This window comes from Coccomyxa subellipsoidea (assembly GCF_000258705.1).
Source record: "Coccomyxa subellipsoidea C-169, whole genome shotgun sequence".
In the NCBI taxonomy this organism is placed as follows: domain Eukaryota; kingdom Viridiplantae; phylum Chlorophyta; class Trebouxiophyceae; family Coccomyxaceae; genus Coccomyxa; species Coccomyxa subellipsoidea.
The window spans coordinates 3,016,638-3,036,167 of NW_005178041.1; the positions used below are offsets into that span (position 1 = coordinate 3,016,638).

General features: G+C 55.2%; 4 protein-coding genes across 4 annotated transcripts; 3 read left to right on the top strand and 1 right to left on the bottom strand.

The window, feature by feature from the left end:
- Positions 1-437: 437 nt before the first annotated feature.
- Positions 438-6,699, bottom strand: COCSUDRAFT_39826 (hypothetical protein; the record flags this gene model as incomplete). Its single annotated transcript, XM_005651337.1, has 17 exons — positions 438-1,007; positions 1,206-1,361; positions 1,487-1,764; positions 1,868-2,008; positions 2,144-2,267; positions 2,399-2,479; positions 2,704-2,850; positions 3,003-3,125; positions 3,272-3,454; positions 3,636-3,825; positions 4,050-4,282; positions 4,391-4,776; positions 4,917-5,058; positions 5,213-5,353; positions 5,707-6,090; positions 6,168-6,242; positions 6,322-6,699. 17 exons carry the CDS (start codon positions 6,697-6,699, stop codon positions 438-440), a joined length of 3,732 nt encoding a protein of 1,243 aa, XP_005651394.1.
- Positions 6,700-6,903: 204 nt separating this feature from the next.
- Positions 6,904-9,802, top strand: COCSUDRAFT_21931 (pyruvate dehydrogenase). Its single transcript, XM_005651338.1, has 10 exons — positions 6,904-7,061; positions 7,141-7,191; positions 7,371-7,454; positions 7,542-7,568; positions 7,677-7,739; positions 7,867-8,118; positions 8,261-8,428; positions 8,599-8,703; positions 8,888-9,127; positions 9,365-9,802. Exons 1-10 carry the CDS (start codon positions 7,011-7,013, stop codon positions 9,407-9,409), a joined length of 1,086 nt encoding a protein of 361 aa, XP_005651395.1. The 5' UTR covers positions 6,904-7,010; the 3' UTR covers positions 9,410-9,802.
- Positions 9,803-10,400: 598 nt separating this feature from the next.
- Positions 10,401-13,215, top strand: COCSUDRAFT_64687 (hypothetical protein; the record flags this gene model as incomplete). Its single annotated transcript, XM_005651339.1, has 6 exons — positions 10,401-10,514; positions 10,817-11,601; positions 11,760-11,919; positions 12,118-12,350; positions 12,512-12,704; positions 12,932-13,215. The coding sequence occupies exons 2-6, from the start codon at positions 10,912-10,914 to the stop codon at positions 13,213-13,215; spliced, it is 1,560 nt and encodes a 519-aa protein (XP_005651396.1). The 5' UTR covers positions 10,401-10,514; positions 10,817-10,911.
- A 4,425-nt stretch (positions 13,216-17,640) lies between these two features.
- On the top strand, positions 17,641-19,511 carry COCSUDRAFT_11967 (electron transfer flavo protein beta-subunit:electron transfer flavo protein alpha subunit; the record flags this gene model as incomplete). The annotated part of the gene is made up of 8 exons (XM_005651340.1): positions 17,641-17,808; positions 17,897-17,976; positions 18,110-18,308; positions 18,483-18,575; positions 18,696-18,783; positions 18,880-19,004; positions 19,153-19,293; positions 19,431-19,511. Coding segments are annotated over 8 exons (975 nt in total), but the record flags the coding sequence as incomplete, so codon positions are not given.
- Positions 19,512-19,530: the final 19 nt, after the last annotated feature.

Sequence of the window (19,530 nt, forward strand, 5' to 3'; positions counted from 1 at the left end):
TCGATAGAAGAGAGAGTGTGTGACGGACTTCAGGAAATCCCTATTGAATCAGGGCTGACAGAGCCCTGTCTAAAAGCGACAAGCCCGAGTTTGCTGGGTTGCTGATGTATCGAGAACAACTTTTTACAAGCTGCCAGAGATATTCCAGCCACTTGTGTAAGAGCACCAAATTGCTCACCCAACAATCACAAACCCTCAACGCAAGCTACATACAGCTGATCCGGGTGGTCATGGGTCATGGTACTGCCGTTTGGCTCACAGGATCTTCAAAAGGCAACAATGACCTACACTGAAGCAACACAACTGGCTCAGAAATCCAAAATTGGCACTCTCCTGGCAGGACGAGCAGATGTGCTCACGTGCAAGTGCAGACGCAAAGGACTGGAGGCAAATCAGAGAGAATTCTCAAGAAATATGCTGCACCAACATGCGCATCTTCACGACTGCACCAGACCATTTCCCTCTGAAGGCGCCGTTTCTCCAAGCTCCAACACTTGGACATCAGCTCCAGCGCTGCTGGGTTCCTCCTGTGGCACGCCAGAATCTGGCCCTGTCTGCGGTGCGCCGTCCCCGGCACTCGCTGTGCTCGCGGGCTCTTCTGGCGGGGAAGAGCGCTCCGAGTTCCAGGGCAGGTCCTCGGCCATCATGTCCGGCAGGTCGTCCGGCTGCCCAAAGTCGTCGATGCTCACAGGCAGCGGGCTGGGGCACCTCCCCTCAGGCTCCTCGCTGTCAGGGAACACCGGCTCTTCCTGCTGGAACAGCTCTCGCGGCCCCTGGCTTCCCTCAGCCGCCACGTCGCCGGGAGAGACCCCGGCGCCTGGGGCGGAGGGTTCTGCCAGGCCGACTGCGGTGGACGGCGCGGCTGACGTGATGATGAGCAGGCCTGGCGACTGCCCGGCCGACAGCGGCCGCGCTGGCGGGCTGTGCGAGGGCCCTGCCTCAGGCGGCTGAGCAGCTACGGCAGCTTGCTGGAAGGGCTGGCTGCCCTGAGACGCCCCGGAGGTCACCTAGGCATCAAGCACATTCAAATTAGCTACGGCATATGCAGAAGTTGTGCTGGGCATAACGCCTGATGTCACATTGATGGCCCAAAAGCCCGCGTATAAGCTGCTATTACTCCAGAAAGCTTGAACCCAGTACAAACAGACTACCCTTCCAGGGACGCGCCGAGTAAAGGCAGAAGAATTCAAGGAGAAGCAACACACCTGGGAAGTGGGAGCCCCTGCACGATCGCCGGCGTCCTGCGCTTTGTCTTGACCGGTCGTGACGGGTGCGCTGTAGCGCGGCGATCCCGGCAACGCAGCCCGGCCAGCAACCTCTGCGCCAGGCACTCGCTGCCCCACAGAAGGCCGGCTTGCCCCCTGGACGACCACACCATCCTCCCTCAAGCTTGTCTATTGACAAAAGGCAGAATCACAAGGGAGTGCTGAATCTCAATCCCTCTGTGGTGTCTGCAAGACAGAATGCAATGCGCATGCGCACACACCTGCATCTCCTGCGGCACAAACGGCGAGGAGGTGCGCTGCTGCTGTGCCTGCTCTGACGGGCCAGGCCGCAAGGCAGATGGCATTGAGGTGAGGGCACCGCTGACAGGCTGTTGCGGGTGTCCCTGGCTGAAAGCAGCACTGCCGCTCTGCGGGGGAAAGGACACTGGGAGAGGCTCCAGCATGCTCGGCGCAGACATCGCCTGCGGTTCAAATGCGGCAGACGCTTTCTGCATCGCCGGATGCATCCCGGCCTGCCTGGCCCAATCCGAGGCGACACCTGTATTGCGCAATCCACATACCATACCAGCTTACTTGAATCACTCTTCAATACTCTTGGCAAAATTTATGGAGAGCTCTTGAGTGTCATAGAGATGCCGCACCGTTGCCTGCACTGTGCGGCGCAAAGCTCCTCTCGTTGGTGGGTGGTCCAGTGGGGATCATGGGCTGTGTGGGGATAAATTGGGATCGCTGCTGCTGGCCTCCCTGAATTGCGCGAGGAGAGTACATGCCCCCGCTGCTGCCTGCACAGCGCCAAAATAACGAACTCAATCCATGCTTACTACACTCCAAACAGGATGTTACACCGCCCGAGATAGCTGCTCACTTTGGAAACAATGGGAGTGCATCAACTGCATGGGAGCCATTACTACTCCTACCTGGCATACTCTCCTGGGACCTTTGCTGAAAGCCCAAGGAAGTGAAACCGTGCTGGGACTGTTGCTGCTGGTGCAACATGGGCTGTGCCATAGGGCCATTTGCCTGTTGCATCTGCTGCATCGCCTGCACAGAATCCGCAGAACATCTCATCACATGTCCATTTCCAAATTTCTGGGAAAATCTGGGCAGATTTGCAAGTGGCCATCATATTGTATGCACCTTCCACGAGAAAATTGAGGGGCATGCATCAGTACCTGCTGCCGCTGCATGAGGCGTGCCTGCTCCTGTGCAGCAAATCGCTGCGTGAGGGAGCTCAGCGCCGCCTGCTGCTGGGGCTAGACATAGCAAATATACACTGTCAGACTCCAGTCGACAGGTAAAGCCACTCTTTACTGGATTAGAAATGGTCCAGGCATGACAGCAACAATCCTGGGGCAACAGTAAAATATAGCCACCCACATCTCTAATTTAGCAATGGAAAAATAGGCATGACACTTTCGTTCATGGCCCCGCAGTCTCAAAGCCAGATGACAGCCTGACCGCCTGCAGGGTGCCGCACCTTGGGCATGGCCTGCAGTTGCTGCATCTGCTGCGGATTGAGGCTGGCAAGCATGCGCTGCTGCATCTCGTGCTGCCGAGCGGCCTCCTGCGCAGCCACCTGCTGCTGCTCCACATGGCGCTGCCGCAGCTGACCCAGGAATTGGTTCTGCGCAAACACCAGCGACCCCCTCTCAGCACCATGGTCCTTGAGATCCCGTGAGACTCAATGCCAGGCAACGCATCTCTCTTGGCCCAAAACATGGCACAGACGGCATGATGCTGCAGCACAGTGAAAGAGTACTACAGGGCCACCCGCACCTGTGCAACGGGGGGCAAGCGTGACAGCTGCTCTCGCTGCTCTGGCGTCAGAGTGCCCAGCAGCCGCAGCACCTCCTGCCGCTGCTGCTGCTGCAGCTGCTGCCTCAGCGCTGCCTGCTTTGCCTGGGCACACCACACAGCACCGGTAAGTGCGGCTGCCCTTGTACCTTGGCTCACCAGCAGGGTCCACAGTCCTGATAGCAGAGCAGGCTTGCCATGAAGTATGCGACTGCCTTATCATCGAGATGAAGAAGGAATCAAGGGAGCACCTGCGCGTCATAGGCACCCATGCCCGGCTGGGCCCCGCCCTGCATGCCAGCCATTTGCAGCTGTTGCTGCTGCAGGTACTGCTGCTGCCGCTGCGCCAGGAGCTGCTGCTTTATGAGCTGCTGCTCGGCTGGGCTGGCGTTCTGATAGCGCGCCATCAGCTGGCGCCGCTGCATCTCCATCTCCTGTGCACCAGAGACACACACCTCATGCGTGCAAAAGGCTCCATGTCTCACGTGCAGCCAGATACGCAACCCTGACACATCTCGAACCACCAAACACATGTTGATGCCATGCATAAAATATTGATGATCCGATGCAGAAGCAAAATGCAAAAACGCGCACGGAAGCGCGTGCTGCCCACACCTGCATGCGTTGTGCCTGCATCTGCTGGCTCTGGAAGCCCTGGTGCTGTGCTCCCCCACCCGGCCGTGCAGTGTTACTGGCTGTGCTGCGCTTGGCTGCGGCACGTGCTTTGGCCGAGCGCCCGCTCCTCTCGCTCCTTTCACCCTCGTAATCTGGATCGCTGTCCGAGTCCTTCTGCCTCCTCCTTGACCTGCACAGATCAGACAACAGACTTGTAATAGTATGCTGATATGCTTGTACACTTTCTTGTGACTCCAAAACCACAGGAACAAAGCGCATGCTGGAAGCATACTCCAATGAAGTCCTAGGAGGGCGTTGGAGCCTGTCAGGAGACTCATGAACAGCCATTGCATGGGCTGACATATGACTGCACATGACTCGAGCAGAGCCTAGCGAGTGCGCGGCCGTGCGCACCTGTCAGCTCTCGACTGCGGCTTGTACACGGGCCCCTCGCTCTCGGAGGACAGGTCCAGGTCGGAGCCCTCGTAGTAGTCGTCCATGCGCGGCGGCGGCAGCGGCTTGCCGAAACGTGCCAATGCGCTGGTGTTGCGATTTGGCCGCGTCCTCAGCGCGCGGTGGCGCTTCACCACATGCAGCCCCATCGGCGACCACCCCGGCGAATGCTCCCGCTTCCTTCCGCGCGCCGCCTGTAGAGCACCACTCTTGACGTCAGGTAAACACACTTCTTCGTGATAAGTACAGCACATTACAAGCAATATTGTGCAGCTGGCGTGCGATAAGATGAAGTCTCACACCTGCCCTGGATGCCCGCCGCGTTGCCGCAATTGCCGCCCAGCAGGATTGCCATAAGCCTCCTGCTGCTGCTGCTGCTGCTGTTGCTCCTGCTGGAATCCTTCTCTCTGCTGCCGGTATGGGTTGTGTTGCTGTTGCCAGGGCGCTGAGGACTGTGGCTGCTCGTCGTGCGGGTTGAAGCTCAGAGGTTCTGCATCCATCGCGCCCATGGGCGGCATAGGGAAATCAAGGGGCTGGTGGAACTTTGGAATGGGCAGCGGCGGGGTGGGCTTGCGCTCCGGGCTGTTGTGCTCCGGGGCATCCTCTGACAGTGTGCCTTGCTGCTGCTGCTGCTGCGGTTGCGACTTGGAAGGCTCGCTCGCTGACACATCCCTGCTCTCGCTTGAGCCTGTGAACAAGCCCCCTCCTCAGTTGACAGATCCAAAATTCCCATGTTCAGCAAGCTTGCATTCCTTGTGTAGCTGACGCAATATACTTCCGGGTGCTAACTGTGAACCATGAGGACCTTGGTGCCTGTTTAGACAGGACATCGGCGCGTGCCTCGCGATGGGATCTCCCCATTGTCGATCTGCTGCAGCCGCCGGTAGTAGCGCTCCTCCCGCGAGGGGCCGTCGGGGTGGATGCCCGCCAGCTTCCGCCGCAGCTCTGCCGCCTGCCTCTGCAGCCGCTCCTGCCAATGCTGCCATCGGGTAAGCCGGCAACACATTGTCCAGTGATACAGGTCACTGCATGTACTGCTATACTCTTCTTGATGCAATGCCAGAACTATTGACGCGCAAGACAAGGACTGCCTTGCTACTGCCGCATTGTGGTAAGCTGCGCACCTCCTCATCCTGCCTGGCCTTCAGGCGCAATTCGCGCTCCCTGTCCTTCCTCAGCCGCTCCCTCTCTTTCTCCATTCGGCTCCTCTCCTCGTCCTCCTCCTTCTTCTTTCGCTCCTCCTCGTCCTTCTTGATCTGCAGAACCTGCATACGGGGCCCAAAGAGAAATTCAGATGAGCTGTCTCACAATAGCCATATTCTAAGACTACTGCTTCGTGTCTTGCTATGTCTACAGGACAGCTGCCTGCATGCTAGAAGCACACAGTCTGCACCAGGGCGCTGTCACGTCAGAAAAGTTGGTGAGGCGGCATAGCAAAAAGAACCACCCAACATCAATCAATGCGGACGGGAACAAGTAATGACCAATTTCTCTCATGACAGTTTGGCTGGTATCTCAGCATTATCTTGTGAGTCTAGCATAGAACATCCAGGTGGATGTTATATTGATTGTTCTGAAACCAGCACATACTGTATGCTTTTGCAAGCCAGCTCCCCACCTGCAACCTCGAGGACCTTTTTTTGGGCATCGCTTCAAGTGCTGCTGCCCTCTCTTCTGCCTTCCTGCGGGCCTGCACTGTGTCCATGAGCTTGGGCAGCACGCTGGTTGTGAGCAGGTCGTGCAGAGCCTTGTCGTTCTTATTCCTGGACGCGCTCATCTTGGCTGCGAAGTCTGACATGTCCTCCAAAGTAGTGCAAACCGTCTCCCACAGAGCTTCATCACTTTTGTCCTTGTTCTTCTTGCCAAGACGCTTGCGAGGAGCCTCCTCCCGGTACAGCCGACAGTCCTCGCTGTCGTCTGCGAAGTGGAAGTAGCGATTGCCCTTCGAGTCCTCGCCAATTGGTTCGTGTCGGAGCTGATCTGCCGTCTCGGGATTCTCTGACTGCAGCACAGCAGGGCGTGTCACGGCTGCTCTCGTCGCTTCCGACACTGCAAGCACACAGGCGAGACAAAACGCACCGCTTGTCTGATGACGTCCCGTACCGAGGCACACTCATCCAGCCTCCACTCGCACAGGGCGTAAAGTATGTTCATCTGCGTCACAATCCCGGCTGTCACAGCCCGTTCAAGTGATGTTTGATTGTTTTAAAGGACAAAGTCCCAGCTGCCTCACCCGGGACACCGGGTCTATGGTGTAGAAGTCCCCCCCGGCCATTGGGTGAGCCGTGAACGCCTGCGGCCACTGGGCGTCGAGCTTCCGCTTGAGCAGCTCCTCCCATACAACGGACTCCCGCTCAATGTAGGGCTCTCTCGTCTCCTTCGCTGGTCTAAGAAGGAGGTAGAGCAGGGAAGAGAGAAAAACCCCATGTTCATCTGGTTCCAAGATGGCAGCTTCGAGTTTGTCCGTGCTGAACGGGCGGATTTTAAGAGTTTCAGAAAAGATTCTGCAAAACTGGGATATGGCTGCCAGCTCCCAGGAATCTCGCAGCAGCTGCAGAAAGTCTACATCACCCTCGACCTCTTCTATCCCTTCGGGTATCTCGGGCTCCATGGTAAGAATGCCCCAAAAGTTGCATTCCAGTGTGCTCAATATACAGTTGCCGTGTGGGTTTTCAGGTGTAGGGTTTGAACGCCCCTTTAATTGATATCTTGCCCTTGTACTAAGAACGTAATCGACCCTTGAGTGGGGGAATTATAGGTCTTCAGCCCTGGGATGTCCTCGACTGTTGGCATTTGCGCATAAATAGATGGACGACTAGGTGATGGAGACACCGCAGTTCCGTTTGTCTTTCTCAGCATTCGCACCAAGCAGCCACTGAGCAGTTTACTAGGCTAGGAAGGGAAAAGAGGAGAGGAGCAAAAATGCAGGCCTTGCTACGATTAGGGTTGGCGAGTAGTCTGACTTTCAGGAAGGTGAGGCAAAGAGGCTTGAATGCTTGTTCTGAACTATTCATTTTGATGTAATATCTGATGGTCAGATGTGGAGGCGCAGGTGGATAGCCTGGCCCTGCAGTGCGCCAGGACTTTCGCCTCTGGACAGCAGGTATTGTCAGTTACTCCTTGCAACCCGTGCCCCTTGTCATATCCATCAAACAGGCATCAAGAACATGCACCAAGTGATCTTTGTGCAGTCTCACCGTATGAAGCCGCCTACATGCACCGCTCTTTGAGTATTTCAGGGTATGTCCCATTAAGTGATCTGACTTTGTGCTCCTCCTGCAGACCATCACAATTCGTGATGCACTAAACTCTGCATTGGATGAGGAGATGGCTCGTGATGGTGATGTATTCATCCTTGGAGAAGAGGTGAGTGAGACTCTCAATAACTGGTTTTATGCTCCAGCTGATAGCTCTACAATACCAGTGGCTCACTGCTTCCTCTTCTATGTGCAGGTTGGGGAGTACCAGGGTGCCTACAAGGTATGGACTCATTTCTGCACATTGCTTTCCAGAACCGCTTCTTCCAATAGAGCAGCTTCAGACAGCCGTGATGATTATCCGAATACTCAGCAATTTTGTTGTGTGCAGATCACGAGAGGTCTACTTCAGAAGTATGGTGCAGAACGTGTCAGGGATACCCCCATCACAGAGGTGCCTGCAACGTTCCTGCTTGCTGTAAATCCTTCCTGTCCTTGCCAACAATCAAGGTCATTGTCTCTCATGCAGCCTGCAGATCTTTGGGGTCTCCTGTCTGATCAGGATGCTGTGGCATGTGCAGGCTGGATTCACAGGCATTGCCACAGGCGCTGCGATGGCGGGGTTGAAGCCGGTGTGCGAGTTCATGACATTTAATTTTGCCATGCAAGCCATTGACCAGATAATCAACTCGGCGGCCAAAACCTTGTACATGTCTGCTGGGACCATCCCAGTCCCCATTGTGTTCCGGGGACCCAACGGCGCAGCCGCTGGCGTGGCTGCACAGCACTCCCAATGTTTTGCCGCCTGGTACAGCAGTGTGCCCGGGCTAAAGGTCCGCTGCTCCCTCAGTTTCAAGTTCAATTCGGTTTAGCGGTTTGTCCCTTATCTCTTCTCCTGCACCTTTGCTATGTATGACTTTATGATAGAGGGAGTCACAAAGATCTGGAGGGCCTGACTGGATGGATGTCGAGCAGGTGCTGGCCCCATATGATGCCGAGGATTCTCGTGGCCTCTTGAAAGCAGCCATCCGGGACCCAGACCCGGTGGTGTTCTTGGAGAATGAGATCCTCTATGGCGAGTCGTTCCCAGTCACAGATGAGATTTTGGGGCACGACTTTGTCTCACCCATTGGCAAGTGCAAGGTGCGCCGCTGCCATGATCCCATCCAAGCACCATGTTTCCTCAGTGCCCTGTAGGATCAAACCTTGACGACCAGTTGTTTTGCTCAGTAGTACTGTGAATTAACGCAGTGAGTGCCTACCATATTCACACAATGGCAGAGCTGATCAGGGAAGCATCATGACAACTGCAGGTCATGCGGGAGGGGACAGATGTGACGCTGGTTGCGTTTGGGAAGCTGGTGGGGTACAACCTCAAGGTTGCGGAGGAGCTGGAGAAGGAGGGCATCAGCTGCGAGGTGTGCTACCTCTCATAATTTGGGCGTGCATCCTGGCCTCTAGACACAAGAAGCTTGTCCAAGCTCTCTCAACTGCATACTGTGCTTCATAGTATCAGTTTAAGCATCGCAGCAGGAGAGCATGTCAGCAAGGAGTTTTACCGGTTGCCACGCTTGACCCGTACCGGGTGTGGAATCCGTGCAGGTGATCAACTTGCGGACGTTGAAGCCCATAGACAGGGACACGATCGTGGCATCAGTAAAAAAGACGCACAGGATAGTGTCGACAGAGGAGGGCTGGCCACAGTGCGGCATCGGCGCAGAGATCATGGCGATTGCGACTGAGGAGTGCTTTGACGACCTGGACGCGGCTCCCGAGCGCGTGACCGGTGCAGAGGTGCCCATGCCTTATGCTGCCAACCTGGAGGCTGCAGCACTGCCGCAGGTGATACAGCCACTCTGTGCTTCAGTGCCATTAGGTCACTGGCTTCAAACATTTGAAATATCGCCTGCAATGTTTTTTTAATACAGCTTGAAGATCTCGTCCTCAGCAAGAGAAAGGCTCTGCTTGCTCTGTAGATGTGCTCTGCAACATGTGCAAGTTTGGTTCAACTTTTAATTTCATGCATGGTAATCAATAAGATGGTATTTGTACTTTTTTATTGCTTGTATGCACCTGCAGATTGCGGACATCATCAAAGTGGTGAAGCGGGTTGTCGGGAGGTGAGAGGCGTTCAACGCAGCTGGAAACTGCGGAGAGACACAGTCATGTACTAGAATTGGGTTACAGTGATCACCAGAGAGGACAAATGAATCATGAAAACTATCTGTGGCAGCAAGCCAGTGCATGCAAGTCTTACAAAGGTGTGTCTCATGTGACATAGCCAGTAAATAACCTTGCAGATGTGTCTTGCAAGTCTAAAGGATAGTCTTGGGCATGTCTTGTATGTTGCCAGTTTCTCTGTGGGCTCTTACGGAAATATACCTGACAGACTTCACATTTTACTGCATGATGCCAGATCGTGGCCTTCGCAAGCTTGGCCATTTCAAGCGCTGCGCTCATTGAGTTGTTGCAAGACTTCGTAGAGCGTTGTGCTTGGAAATTACACTTGATCTCTTCAAATTGCTGCCAGGGCCGTGATCACTGGCAAATTGCAGGTCCCGTTGTGAGTCCTGGGACCCTGCAGGGCTGGGCGCTCGGCCCGGCCGGGCTCGCCGCAGGACCTTCCGAGGTGCTTACCCAGGCTTCATAGTGTGCTACAGTAGGACTAGCCACTGCCAGCACACTCATAAAGGTGAACATATGTGTGCACGAGCTCGAGCGGTTAACCAACGTTGCAGCTGCAGCTAATAGTATTTGCAGCGCACGCGCCTGAGCTGCCGCAGCTGCGGCAGCTGCAGCGCTGCCGGAATTTTGACACATGTGTCTGTACAGGCTAAGGTCGGGTTTCAAAATTTCTTTAAAACTGTAGCATGTTGGTGCCATGCGTATTAATCGTGACGTTCTTCAACATCGAAGGAAGGAAGGAAGGAAGATTACATCACTCCAGCCGCCTAGGGCTGATTGGATGAACTGGCAGCATCCAAATAATCAAAACAATCCTCGATTGCTGTTCTTCGTGAAGCATGCATGAGAGTTACGTGTCCAGGGGGCACTATATTATAAACGCTGCCAACCCCTCAATTCAGCGGTAAACCGAAGCGCGTAGGTGATGAACCCACGCTGTGAAGCGAGTCTAAAAGAATTTTGAGCACTGAAGTCGCACGTGGGGTGTCCGGAATTCTAGGCCGGGAGCCTGGATTTTCACTGATCTTGGGTGCACAGATTAAAGGTACCTCCCCCACCCAGCCTCCCCTTGTACTGCTCCGATGCACACAGTAAAGGAAACTGCTTTATAATTACTGCAGCAGGAGAATGGTGCTTCGCCTCGTGAGGGTCCCTGGCGAAGCCGGTTGTTTTGCAGGATGTGCGTTGGCCCTAAGCCAGTCTTCACGTGTGCCAGAGTTCCTGAAAGCAGAGCGGTTGTCCTCTGCTTTACTTGACAAAGCGGGAATTTAAAGTTTTTTGATGCGTACCTGGTGAATATCCGTAATCGGCACTCAACTTATTCTATTATTGCTTGCTGCTCCTTAGGTTAGAGCCTGCCTGGGTGCCTCGGGCGCCTTCCCTCCCTGCTACCTTGCTTGCCTGCCGATCTTCCCCAGCCTCTGGGGAGGGCTTCGTCCCTCATGGTGGGCATGAAGAGCCGCTGCTCCCATCCAGGCTGCAAGACATGGGCCTACTTCAACAATCCAGGGGAGCAGCGGGGCTACTTTTGCAGCGCCCACAAGGAGCCGGGCATGGTTGACGTGGTTAACAAGCTCTGTGAGCACCCCAACTGCAACAAGCACCCCAACTTCAACCACCCGGGCGCCACGCATGCGCAGTTCTGCAGCCAGCACAAGGAGCCCGGCATGGTCAACGTGAACATCAGGGACCGGCAGTGCGCGGTGCAGATGTGCAGCAAGTACCCCAGCTGCAACTTCCCCGGCCAGACAGACGGTCTGTACTGCGGCAAGCACAAGGAGGACGGCATGGTCAACGTGACCAGCCGGCACTGCTCCTTCCCGGGCTGCATCAAGCAGCCCAACTTCCACCACCCGGGCAACACGCGCGGCATGTTCTGCTGCGCGCACAAGGCTGACGGCATGGTCAACGTCGTCAGCAAGCCCTGCCAGAGCCCCGGCTGCACCAAGCAGCCCAGCTTCAACTTCCCGGGCCAGTCGCAGGGCCTGTTCTGCAGCCCCCACAAGCAGCCCGGCATGGTCAACGTGAAGCAGAAGCACTGCGGCGCGGACGGCTGCACCAACCGCCCCAGCTTCAACTTCCCAGGCACCAACTCCGGCATCTTCTGCAGCGCGCACAAGCTGGAGAACATGGTGCGACCCTTGGCCTCTAAGTTCTGCAAAGGACCCTGCGAAGTCGCTGTTGCATGGCTGATCCAGATTCCTCAGATCTTGACTCATTCAGGCCCGGCATCAATTGTCTGTGAGAGTTCAGCTACTGGCAGTCACAGCAAGTGTGGTGTGTGCATCAGGTGGATGTGCGGAACAAGCACTGCGTGCACCCCGAGTGCAACAAGTGCCCGAGCTTCAACTACCCCGACAAGACGCCCGGCGTGTACTGCGGCCTGCACAAGCTCGCCGGCATGGTGGACGTCAAGCACAAGCGCGACCGCTCCAACCTCGGTGGCTCCGGTGCGGCGCCACTCTGCATGCATGCTGTGACATGCAACTGTCGCCTCCTGTCTTTGTGCCGTGTACCCTGTCTATCCCCCTTCATATGAGCTGTGCCTAATAGGCAGATATTGATGCAACGCCCCTGTATAGAGGCTGGATAGCTTAGCCGCTTCAAGTAACGCTGTATCATGAGCAGATGGCGGTGCATGTGTGCAGGGTCCTTGCAGCAGCAGGCGGCTCAGCAGCCGTCGCAGGAGATGCCCATGGACTACAGCGCGCAGGCCGGCGCAGGCAAGCCAGAGGATGTGCAGCAGCTGGGCGCGCAGCAGGGAGGCTTCCAGGGCGCCGAGACCGACATGACTGCGGCGGAGGCCGTGGCCGCTGCGCTGAATATGTCTGCTGACGCCTCTGCGCTCGGCATCCCCACACATGTGGACCACCTCGGCCAGGTTTGTGAAACTGCTCCTGAACATCCTGATTTTCTTGTTGTGTAAGCTTTTGAAACACCCTGTAGCCAGGCCTTGCTTGAAGGCAGGGGACACTGCTAACAGAAGAGCTGGACACTGCTGGCAGGAGGGCTGGTCTTTGAAACTTCCTCTTGTGGTTGCAGCCGGTGGCGGACGGCTATATGGCGGCAGGGCATGACGCCGCCGCGCAGCAGGAGTATGCAATGCACCTGAACCAGGACCAGGCTGCGGCCGCGGCAGGGTACGAGCAGGTCGGCTACGACCAGTCCGGCCTCACGCACGAGCAGATGGCCGTCGCCGCCGCACACGCTGCCTATGGCGGTGGCCAGCCAGCAGGTAGCAGCACTAGTCATCGTTCTGTTATCACAGCCCTACACACAGCATTATGCTACAAATCTCTTGCACTGTGTTCCCTAGAGCGCAATTGAAAGCTTCCTTTGTGAACCTGTTTCTGCTGTGGAATAAGATCATCTGAGTTAGCTTGCTAAAAGTGTTAGAGGTCTAGGGTCACCAAAACAAGTTGCTCAGGGGGGCATTTTGACGTTAGCTCTGTGCTCGTGCAGCGTACGACCAGGCGTCATATGATGCGGCCATGCAAGCCGGAACGTATGACCCGGGCGCGTATGCCCAAGCGCACGAGCATGTCCCGGTGGAGGCGTACGAGCAGGCCGGCGCAGGGGCAATGCCCGACCAGGTGGCGCAGGGCCTCTATGCACAGCCTCACCATGGCGGATACGGGCACGATGCTGCAGTGAACGGGCAGCAGCAACAGCCGGTGCAGCACGGCAGCTACACAGCGCAGGTCACCGGAGACGGGGAGCCGGAAAAGCGGCAGCGCGTGGAGTGAGCATTGTGCAACTTCGCAAAGGATAACGCATGTAACAGTATGTTGCAGACTGGCTGTCAGCACGGTGGTCATGCACGGGATTTGATCACATGACAGGGGTCTCCACACTTACTCTCTTGGCGCTTGTGCATTTTTTATGTCTGGCACTGTGTTTGTTTCAAACCTGAACTGTCTGCACTTCTGAGCTTTTTTGGGAGTCTGCTATACAAACGAGCATATTGAGGATCTCTGAATGCTCAGCGCGCAAGCTATCCAGCCTCAATGCTGGCCATTGTATACTCGAGTAGATGGCATACTATGGCATGCTAGCTAAGGACCAAGCCTCGTTGTACTTTTTCTTCTGTTCTGCACAGAGACAAATCTGAGCTTAGATGGAATGCAAAGCTTGAAGGTTGTAAATTGTTTAGAGGGGCAACATATGGCTAAATTCCATCCTTGCAACACTCCATGTGCTCATGCAGTATATGCTGACCATCACTTCTCATGATGTGACCCATATCTCCAGGCAGACAGATGTGCACTATCCTCCGCAATCGGCCGCTCAGACGGCGGTGAGCGTTGCTGTATGGCATCCATTCCATTATATATGACAGTTACAAGGTCTCTCAGCAGCGCATGCGTTCATTAATCTAAACACACACCCCAGTCACAAGCAGCGCCGGCAGCAGCGAAAGTGTGTCTAACCCCTGCAAAACAGTTCCCACTATCCAGACACAATGACAAAGGAAGGCTTTGATAAGCATAGACACCACACCAGAGAAGGGTGAACCGCTGTGAACCAGATCCTACCACCCTCCCTCTTTGAGATCAGCTAGCCTCTAGCAGCTGGCTAGTGCTCGTGAGCGCAGTCCTCGGAGCAGGAGGCGTCGTGCGAGTGGCCGTGCGCATGCGAGTGCCCATGCGCTTGCGCGTGCGCTTCCTGGGCCTTCTGCACGACGCCGTGGAATGCCTGTGCCAGCTGAATGTTGTTCGGGTCCAGGCGGCAGCCCTGGAAGTATGCCTGCGCCGCATCCTCCCACTGCTCCAGCGCCTCTGCCGCGCTCCCTTCCCTGTAGTACGCCTGCAAACATGGCGGGTGTTCTGCATGAATCAGCATGGATTCACCTGGAGCGTAGAGCTCCTAAGAGGGGTTTATGCGGTGGAGCCCTGAACTGCTGGGCAATATCGTTGGTGACTTGAAAATAGTGCACAAGACCATGCTCTAAAATTGATGGCATGCAATTAGAAAGCACCAACAAGCTTCTCTGCAATCAAGAGGCAAGAATGTTCGCAATTACAGCGCAAAGCAGCAGCGCATCAGGCCGTACTCTCCTTGTGACCTTCACACTCAGCGACCAGCTGTTGCACACAGCGCCCCGGACTCAGATCCCACAAACTCCTCCCATGGAGACACTAAAGGCCTCCTGGTAATTTCGGCTGACCTTGGCGTAGCGCGGGTCGACGGTACGGGCGCGGCGCGCGTCGAGCAGGGCCTCCTGGAACGCCCCAGTACGGAGGGACGCGGCACTGCGGTTGGCCCACAGCGCATGGTCGGACGTGTTGTGTCGCAGAGCTCCCGTGTAGTGCTCCACCGCCGCCGGGAACTGCCCCTTCACGAAGGCCTCGTCGCCCGCGCGCTTCAGCACCTTCGCCTTGTCCAGGTCATACTCCTCCGGCGCTGGCACCTCCACCTTCAGCATAAGCCATGCCTCACACATTTTCATCAACAGAAATACAGAATCATGCACACAGCCAAATCTATGTGACTAGCGGTGGGCGCAAGCATGCTGCTGCATCAACGCAAACAGCAAACGATTTCTTTTGGCATGGCACGCTGCGCTCGGCTGACCAACTGCAGATTATGCAGGAGAACAAAGAAGTTGTGGAGGCAGCAGGCAGCACCTCCTCTTCAGCCTCATCGTGGCTGTGGTCGTGGCCGCAGCAGCCGCCACCGTGCTGGTGCGAGTGCCCCTGCGCGACGGCCGCTGCCTTGAGCAGCAGGGAGTCGGCTGTCCAGTTGCCCCCCTCCGCCGGAGTCGTGCAGGGCAGCAACATCTCCACGATCTCCCTGTGCTGCGCGGCTGCGGCCGCATCAATGGGCCGAGTGGGCGAGTTGTCCTCAGTCGCATCAGGGTTGGCACCTCCCTGGAACAAGCAAGACTCCAGCCATTTGCAAAGACCCTTTGCACAATGCATCACACAATGTACAGGTGAGTCTTTCAATGATTTGTTCAGCGATCGAGGAGGGGCAATGGGCAAGTTCAGGTGTGTCGTGCCTTGAGCAGGATCCCCACTGTGCTCTCGCGGCCTGTCTCTGCCGCAACATGCAGGGGTGTGACGCCACCGGTCGCAGGGAAGTTCACATTTACTCCCATGTCTACCAAACGCTGCAGGAGCTCATCGGCGCCTGCAATTCAGCGATCAACAATCGAGCCCAGCATAGTTCATTTCAGGTACTGCAGCGCGCCCCTGGGACCACACAGCAACGGCGCGTTAATGAATCCGCTAGCTAGTGCTTGCTTTCCCAAGCTTCTCCATGAACTTTGGAGAACTTTACATAGTATGGGAAATTGCAAATAGTCAAGCTGACGGCAATCCCCTGTTGAAAATCCAGAAGATATGCATAGAGGTTGTAGTAGTCAAGAATTTGAACAGACCTGTGGCTGCAGCCAGCAAGCAGGCAGAGACACCATTGCTCCCCCGGCCATTTGGACTGGCACCCTTGTCCAGCAGAAACGAAGCGCACTCCACCTTCTGTGCCCCAACTGCCCAGACCAGGGGTGTCCCGGTGCTGCATGCTGCGTCCACAGACGCTCCATGCTCCAGCAGGAGCTCAGCAATCTTCACATTGCCTGCAGGTTCACACACACGCAACCATTTTTGACGTGCCAATTCTCTTCAATTAACCCCAAAATTCTCGGACAAATCTTTCACCAGGCTGCTTGCCTTGTCTTCTCTGTAGAGCATTCTTGAATCTTCGTTTTGCAACCTTCAAAAAAATTCATACCGCAGTCTGAACACACCATCAAGCAATAAATTTTCAACCAGAGCCAGCATGAACGGGATGCGACTTGCCTGACTGAGCAGCCCAGTGCAAGGGCTGAGGAATCTCTTTGCCGTTCCCCACTGCGCTGGCTCCAGCTTCAAGCAATGCAAGCACTGTGCTGTCATGGCCACGAGCAGCTGCCAAGGCCAGGGGAGTGTCTCCTGCACACCATGGCATCGCTGTGATCAGAGCCCATACTGAAAGACCTTGTTGCCAGCTGCTCCTGTGAAAGTCTTTGTGTTGGAGCTGTGTCTTTTGGTAAGGATAGCATAATGCATCAGCGCAAAGACAAGAGTGACCCACCTGAGTCGTCTGCTGTATCGACTTTGAAGTGCTCCTCTGTTATCAGATAACGTACAAACTCGGTCTGTCCCTCTGATGCAGCGAAGTGCAAAGCGTTGTGCCCATTCGCATCCTTCACGCAACTCAGATCGCTGCCATCGAAGCGTTGGGCGGCTCCCCTGAACCCCTCAGCATCCCCCTCTCGAGCTGCTCTAAGCAAAGCCTCGACAGCCCTTCTGGCCTCCAAGGGATCTCCAGGAGTTGCATCTGGCTTCTCCTCAGGTGATTCAGCCTCCAATTGTGGCCAGACAAGAGCATGATCGAGTTTCTTTAGGCGCACTGTCAGGCTGCTCTTGTCAGCTAGCTTCCAATCTGAGGCCGCCGCATCGACAGTGCTGTAAAGCTGAGTAATTTTCAAAATTACAGTGCCAGGATCGCCCGGTTTGCTACGCACAGACAGAGAATCTCCACCGATCTGGACATCAAAAGAGTCTGCTTCTTCACTTGACACATCTACGGTGACCACAACCTCGTCACCGCTATCCTTGAAGTCCCAAGGAACAGACAGGGCAGGTTTAGTTGACCCTGTCATGCTGGTAGATGATGTATTCGGTGTGGATGCCTCCGAGAATGTGCATGCCAATTTCTAGCAGGAACGCCATCGTGCTGATGCGCCCGGGACCAGCATTTGACTCTGAATTTCAGATAGATGAGCCAGCTCTTGTGCTTGAGAATTTCCAGTCTATAGCTATATGCAGTCTTGTTGCACAAGGAAGTTGGATGAAAGAGAGAAGATCATCTGACTTTTGTGCAAGAATTTATCCAGTGTCATCAAAAGTCTGAACTCTGAAGTCAATTACACCGAGCCCAGCATGTTACGCATAAGCTGGCGTGTGCAAGGAGTCATCCTGCGCTCTAGTGCAGCGTTTTCTTGCAAACATGCCACGGTATGGATGTTTTATATGCACACGTGCGCACCTGAAGATTGTGTCTTTCCAATCTCTTCGGCACATTGTATTGTACATTATCTGATTGCTGATAGCTTAGTCCTTGGACGGATCAGATGTAGAAATGGCATGTGTACGTGAATATTCTACAATTTGTTCACCTTTTATCAGGTGACCACGCTGGTGGTAGCAGAGCACAAAGGAAACAAGCTGGGTGCTGACACTCTCAGCGCAATCAATGCTGCTAAGAGCCTTGGTGGGGACATCTCCATTCTCTTGGCCGGGGAAGGCGTGCAGCCAGCAGCACAGCATGCATCCACAGTCCCGGGAATTAGCAAGGTGAGGGTATGCCCTCAGTTGGTACTTTTCACCTGTCCATCTTGCCGTCAACAAGTTGGGGATCATCAGCAATTGACCTGGTGTGCAGGTCCTGACTGCTGATGATGCGGTGCTGGCAAAGGGCACAGCCGAAAGCCTTGCAGCGCTTCTGGTTGCAGTGCAGAACAGGTGGGTTGTGCTTAGCATGGTTCTTCCGTGTTTTATGGGAACGCTGCAGCAAAGCGCCTCAGCACCTCATCTTGTGGGTAGACTGCACGTCATCAGTCAGCCTCCTCTCACCTGCATGTCATGTCATGCTCAGGCGGAGTTACACGCACATCGCAGCGCCCTCCAGCAGCTTTGGCCGGAACCTGCTGCCGCGGGCGGCCGCGCAGTTAGATGTGCAGCCGGCCAGCGATGTGACAGAGGTGATCGATGCCGACACCTTTGTGCGGCCGATCTACGCCGGGAATGCAGTGCAGACCATCAGGTTCCCTGCAGAAGGGCCTCGCCTCTTCACGGTGAGGTACTTTCATACCCGCATGTTGTAATCCGAGGGAAATATTGCCACACTTTACCTGCAGATCAACAATCTTCCAGGGCAAGGATGATGCTCGTTTCTACTCACACATGTCCCTGTAAGCGCCAGTATCCAATCCTCGGGCATTCAAGTACTGGATCCTCCTGACATGCAGGTGCGCACCAGTGCATTTCCCGCAGAGCCAGCTGAGGCGTCTGCATCCGCCGAGATTGAGGCAGTCACGCAGGAGGAGTTGGCCGCTGCCAAGGTACGGAAGCGCAGGTCACATGCACGTTGCAGTGCACTTCAAATTGCCTGTCTCCTGTGTGATTTCCTCAATAAGAAATTGCCTTATGGGAGGCTTGTCTGAGTATTGATGGGTCCGCAGGAAATGGATACTGGATCTGAATGGGTGGGCCAGGACGTCAGCACTAGTGAGAGGCCTGAGCTTGGGTCTGCAAAGGTGGTGATCTCAGGTACGCCACATGGAATCTATCCCACTGTCTGTGGCCTCCACTGTTCTAGGAAATGCCTGGTGCAATGACGCAGCATGCATTACCTGCCTTGGACAGGTGGACGAGCATTGAAGAGCGCTGAAAACTTCCAGATGCTGTATGACCTTGCGGATCAGTTGGGAGGAGCGGTGGGTGCTTCAAGAGCGGCGGTCGATGCTGGCTTCTGCCCGAACGACATGCAGGTGTGTGAGGGCTTGCCTGTATGCTGTACACTGCTTGCTGATGTCCAACAGATACTTCTAAGTAGCAAAACGATCTGCCCACCACAAGCAGGTTTTCCTTCGAGACTTATATGGCCTGTTCGTTACGCTTCAGCCTGCATACATGCAGGTTGGGCAAACTGGGAAGGTGGTGGCACCTGACCTGTATATCGCTGTGGGCGTGTCCGGTGCAATCCAACATCTTGCTGGCATGAAGGATTCCAAGTGCATTGTTGCCATCAACACCGATCCAGATTGTCCCATCTTTCAGGTGTGCTCCACAGTGAAAGCTGATCACAAATCTTAGATGGCTGGCTACCAGATGATCGTTGTCAATGGGCCTTCCTTGACAGGGACACAAAAGTAGTATCCACACTGCTGTTAATATGTGGCACTCTTTGATTGCAGGTGGCTGACTACGGACTAGTGATGGATCTTTTCGAAGCCATTCCATCCCTCGGCAAAGAGATCCAGAAGCATGCCAAGTGATATTTTAGTCGTCAGAGGC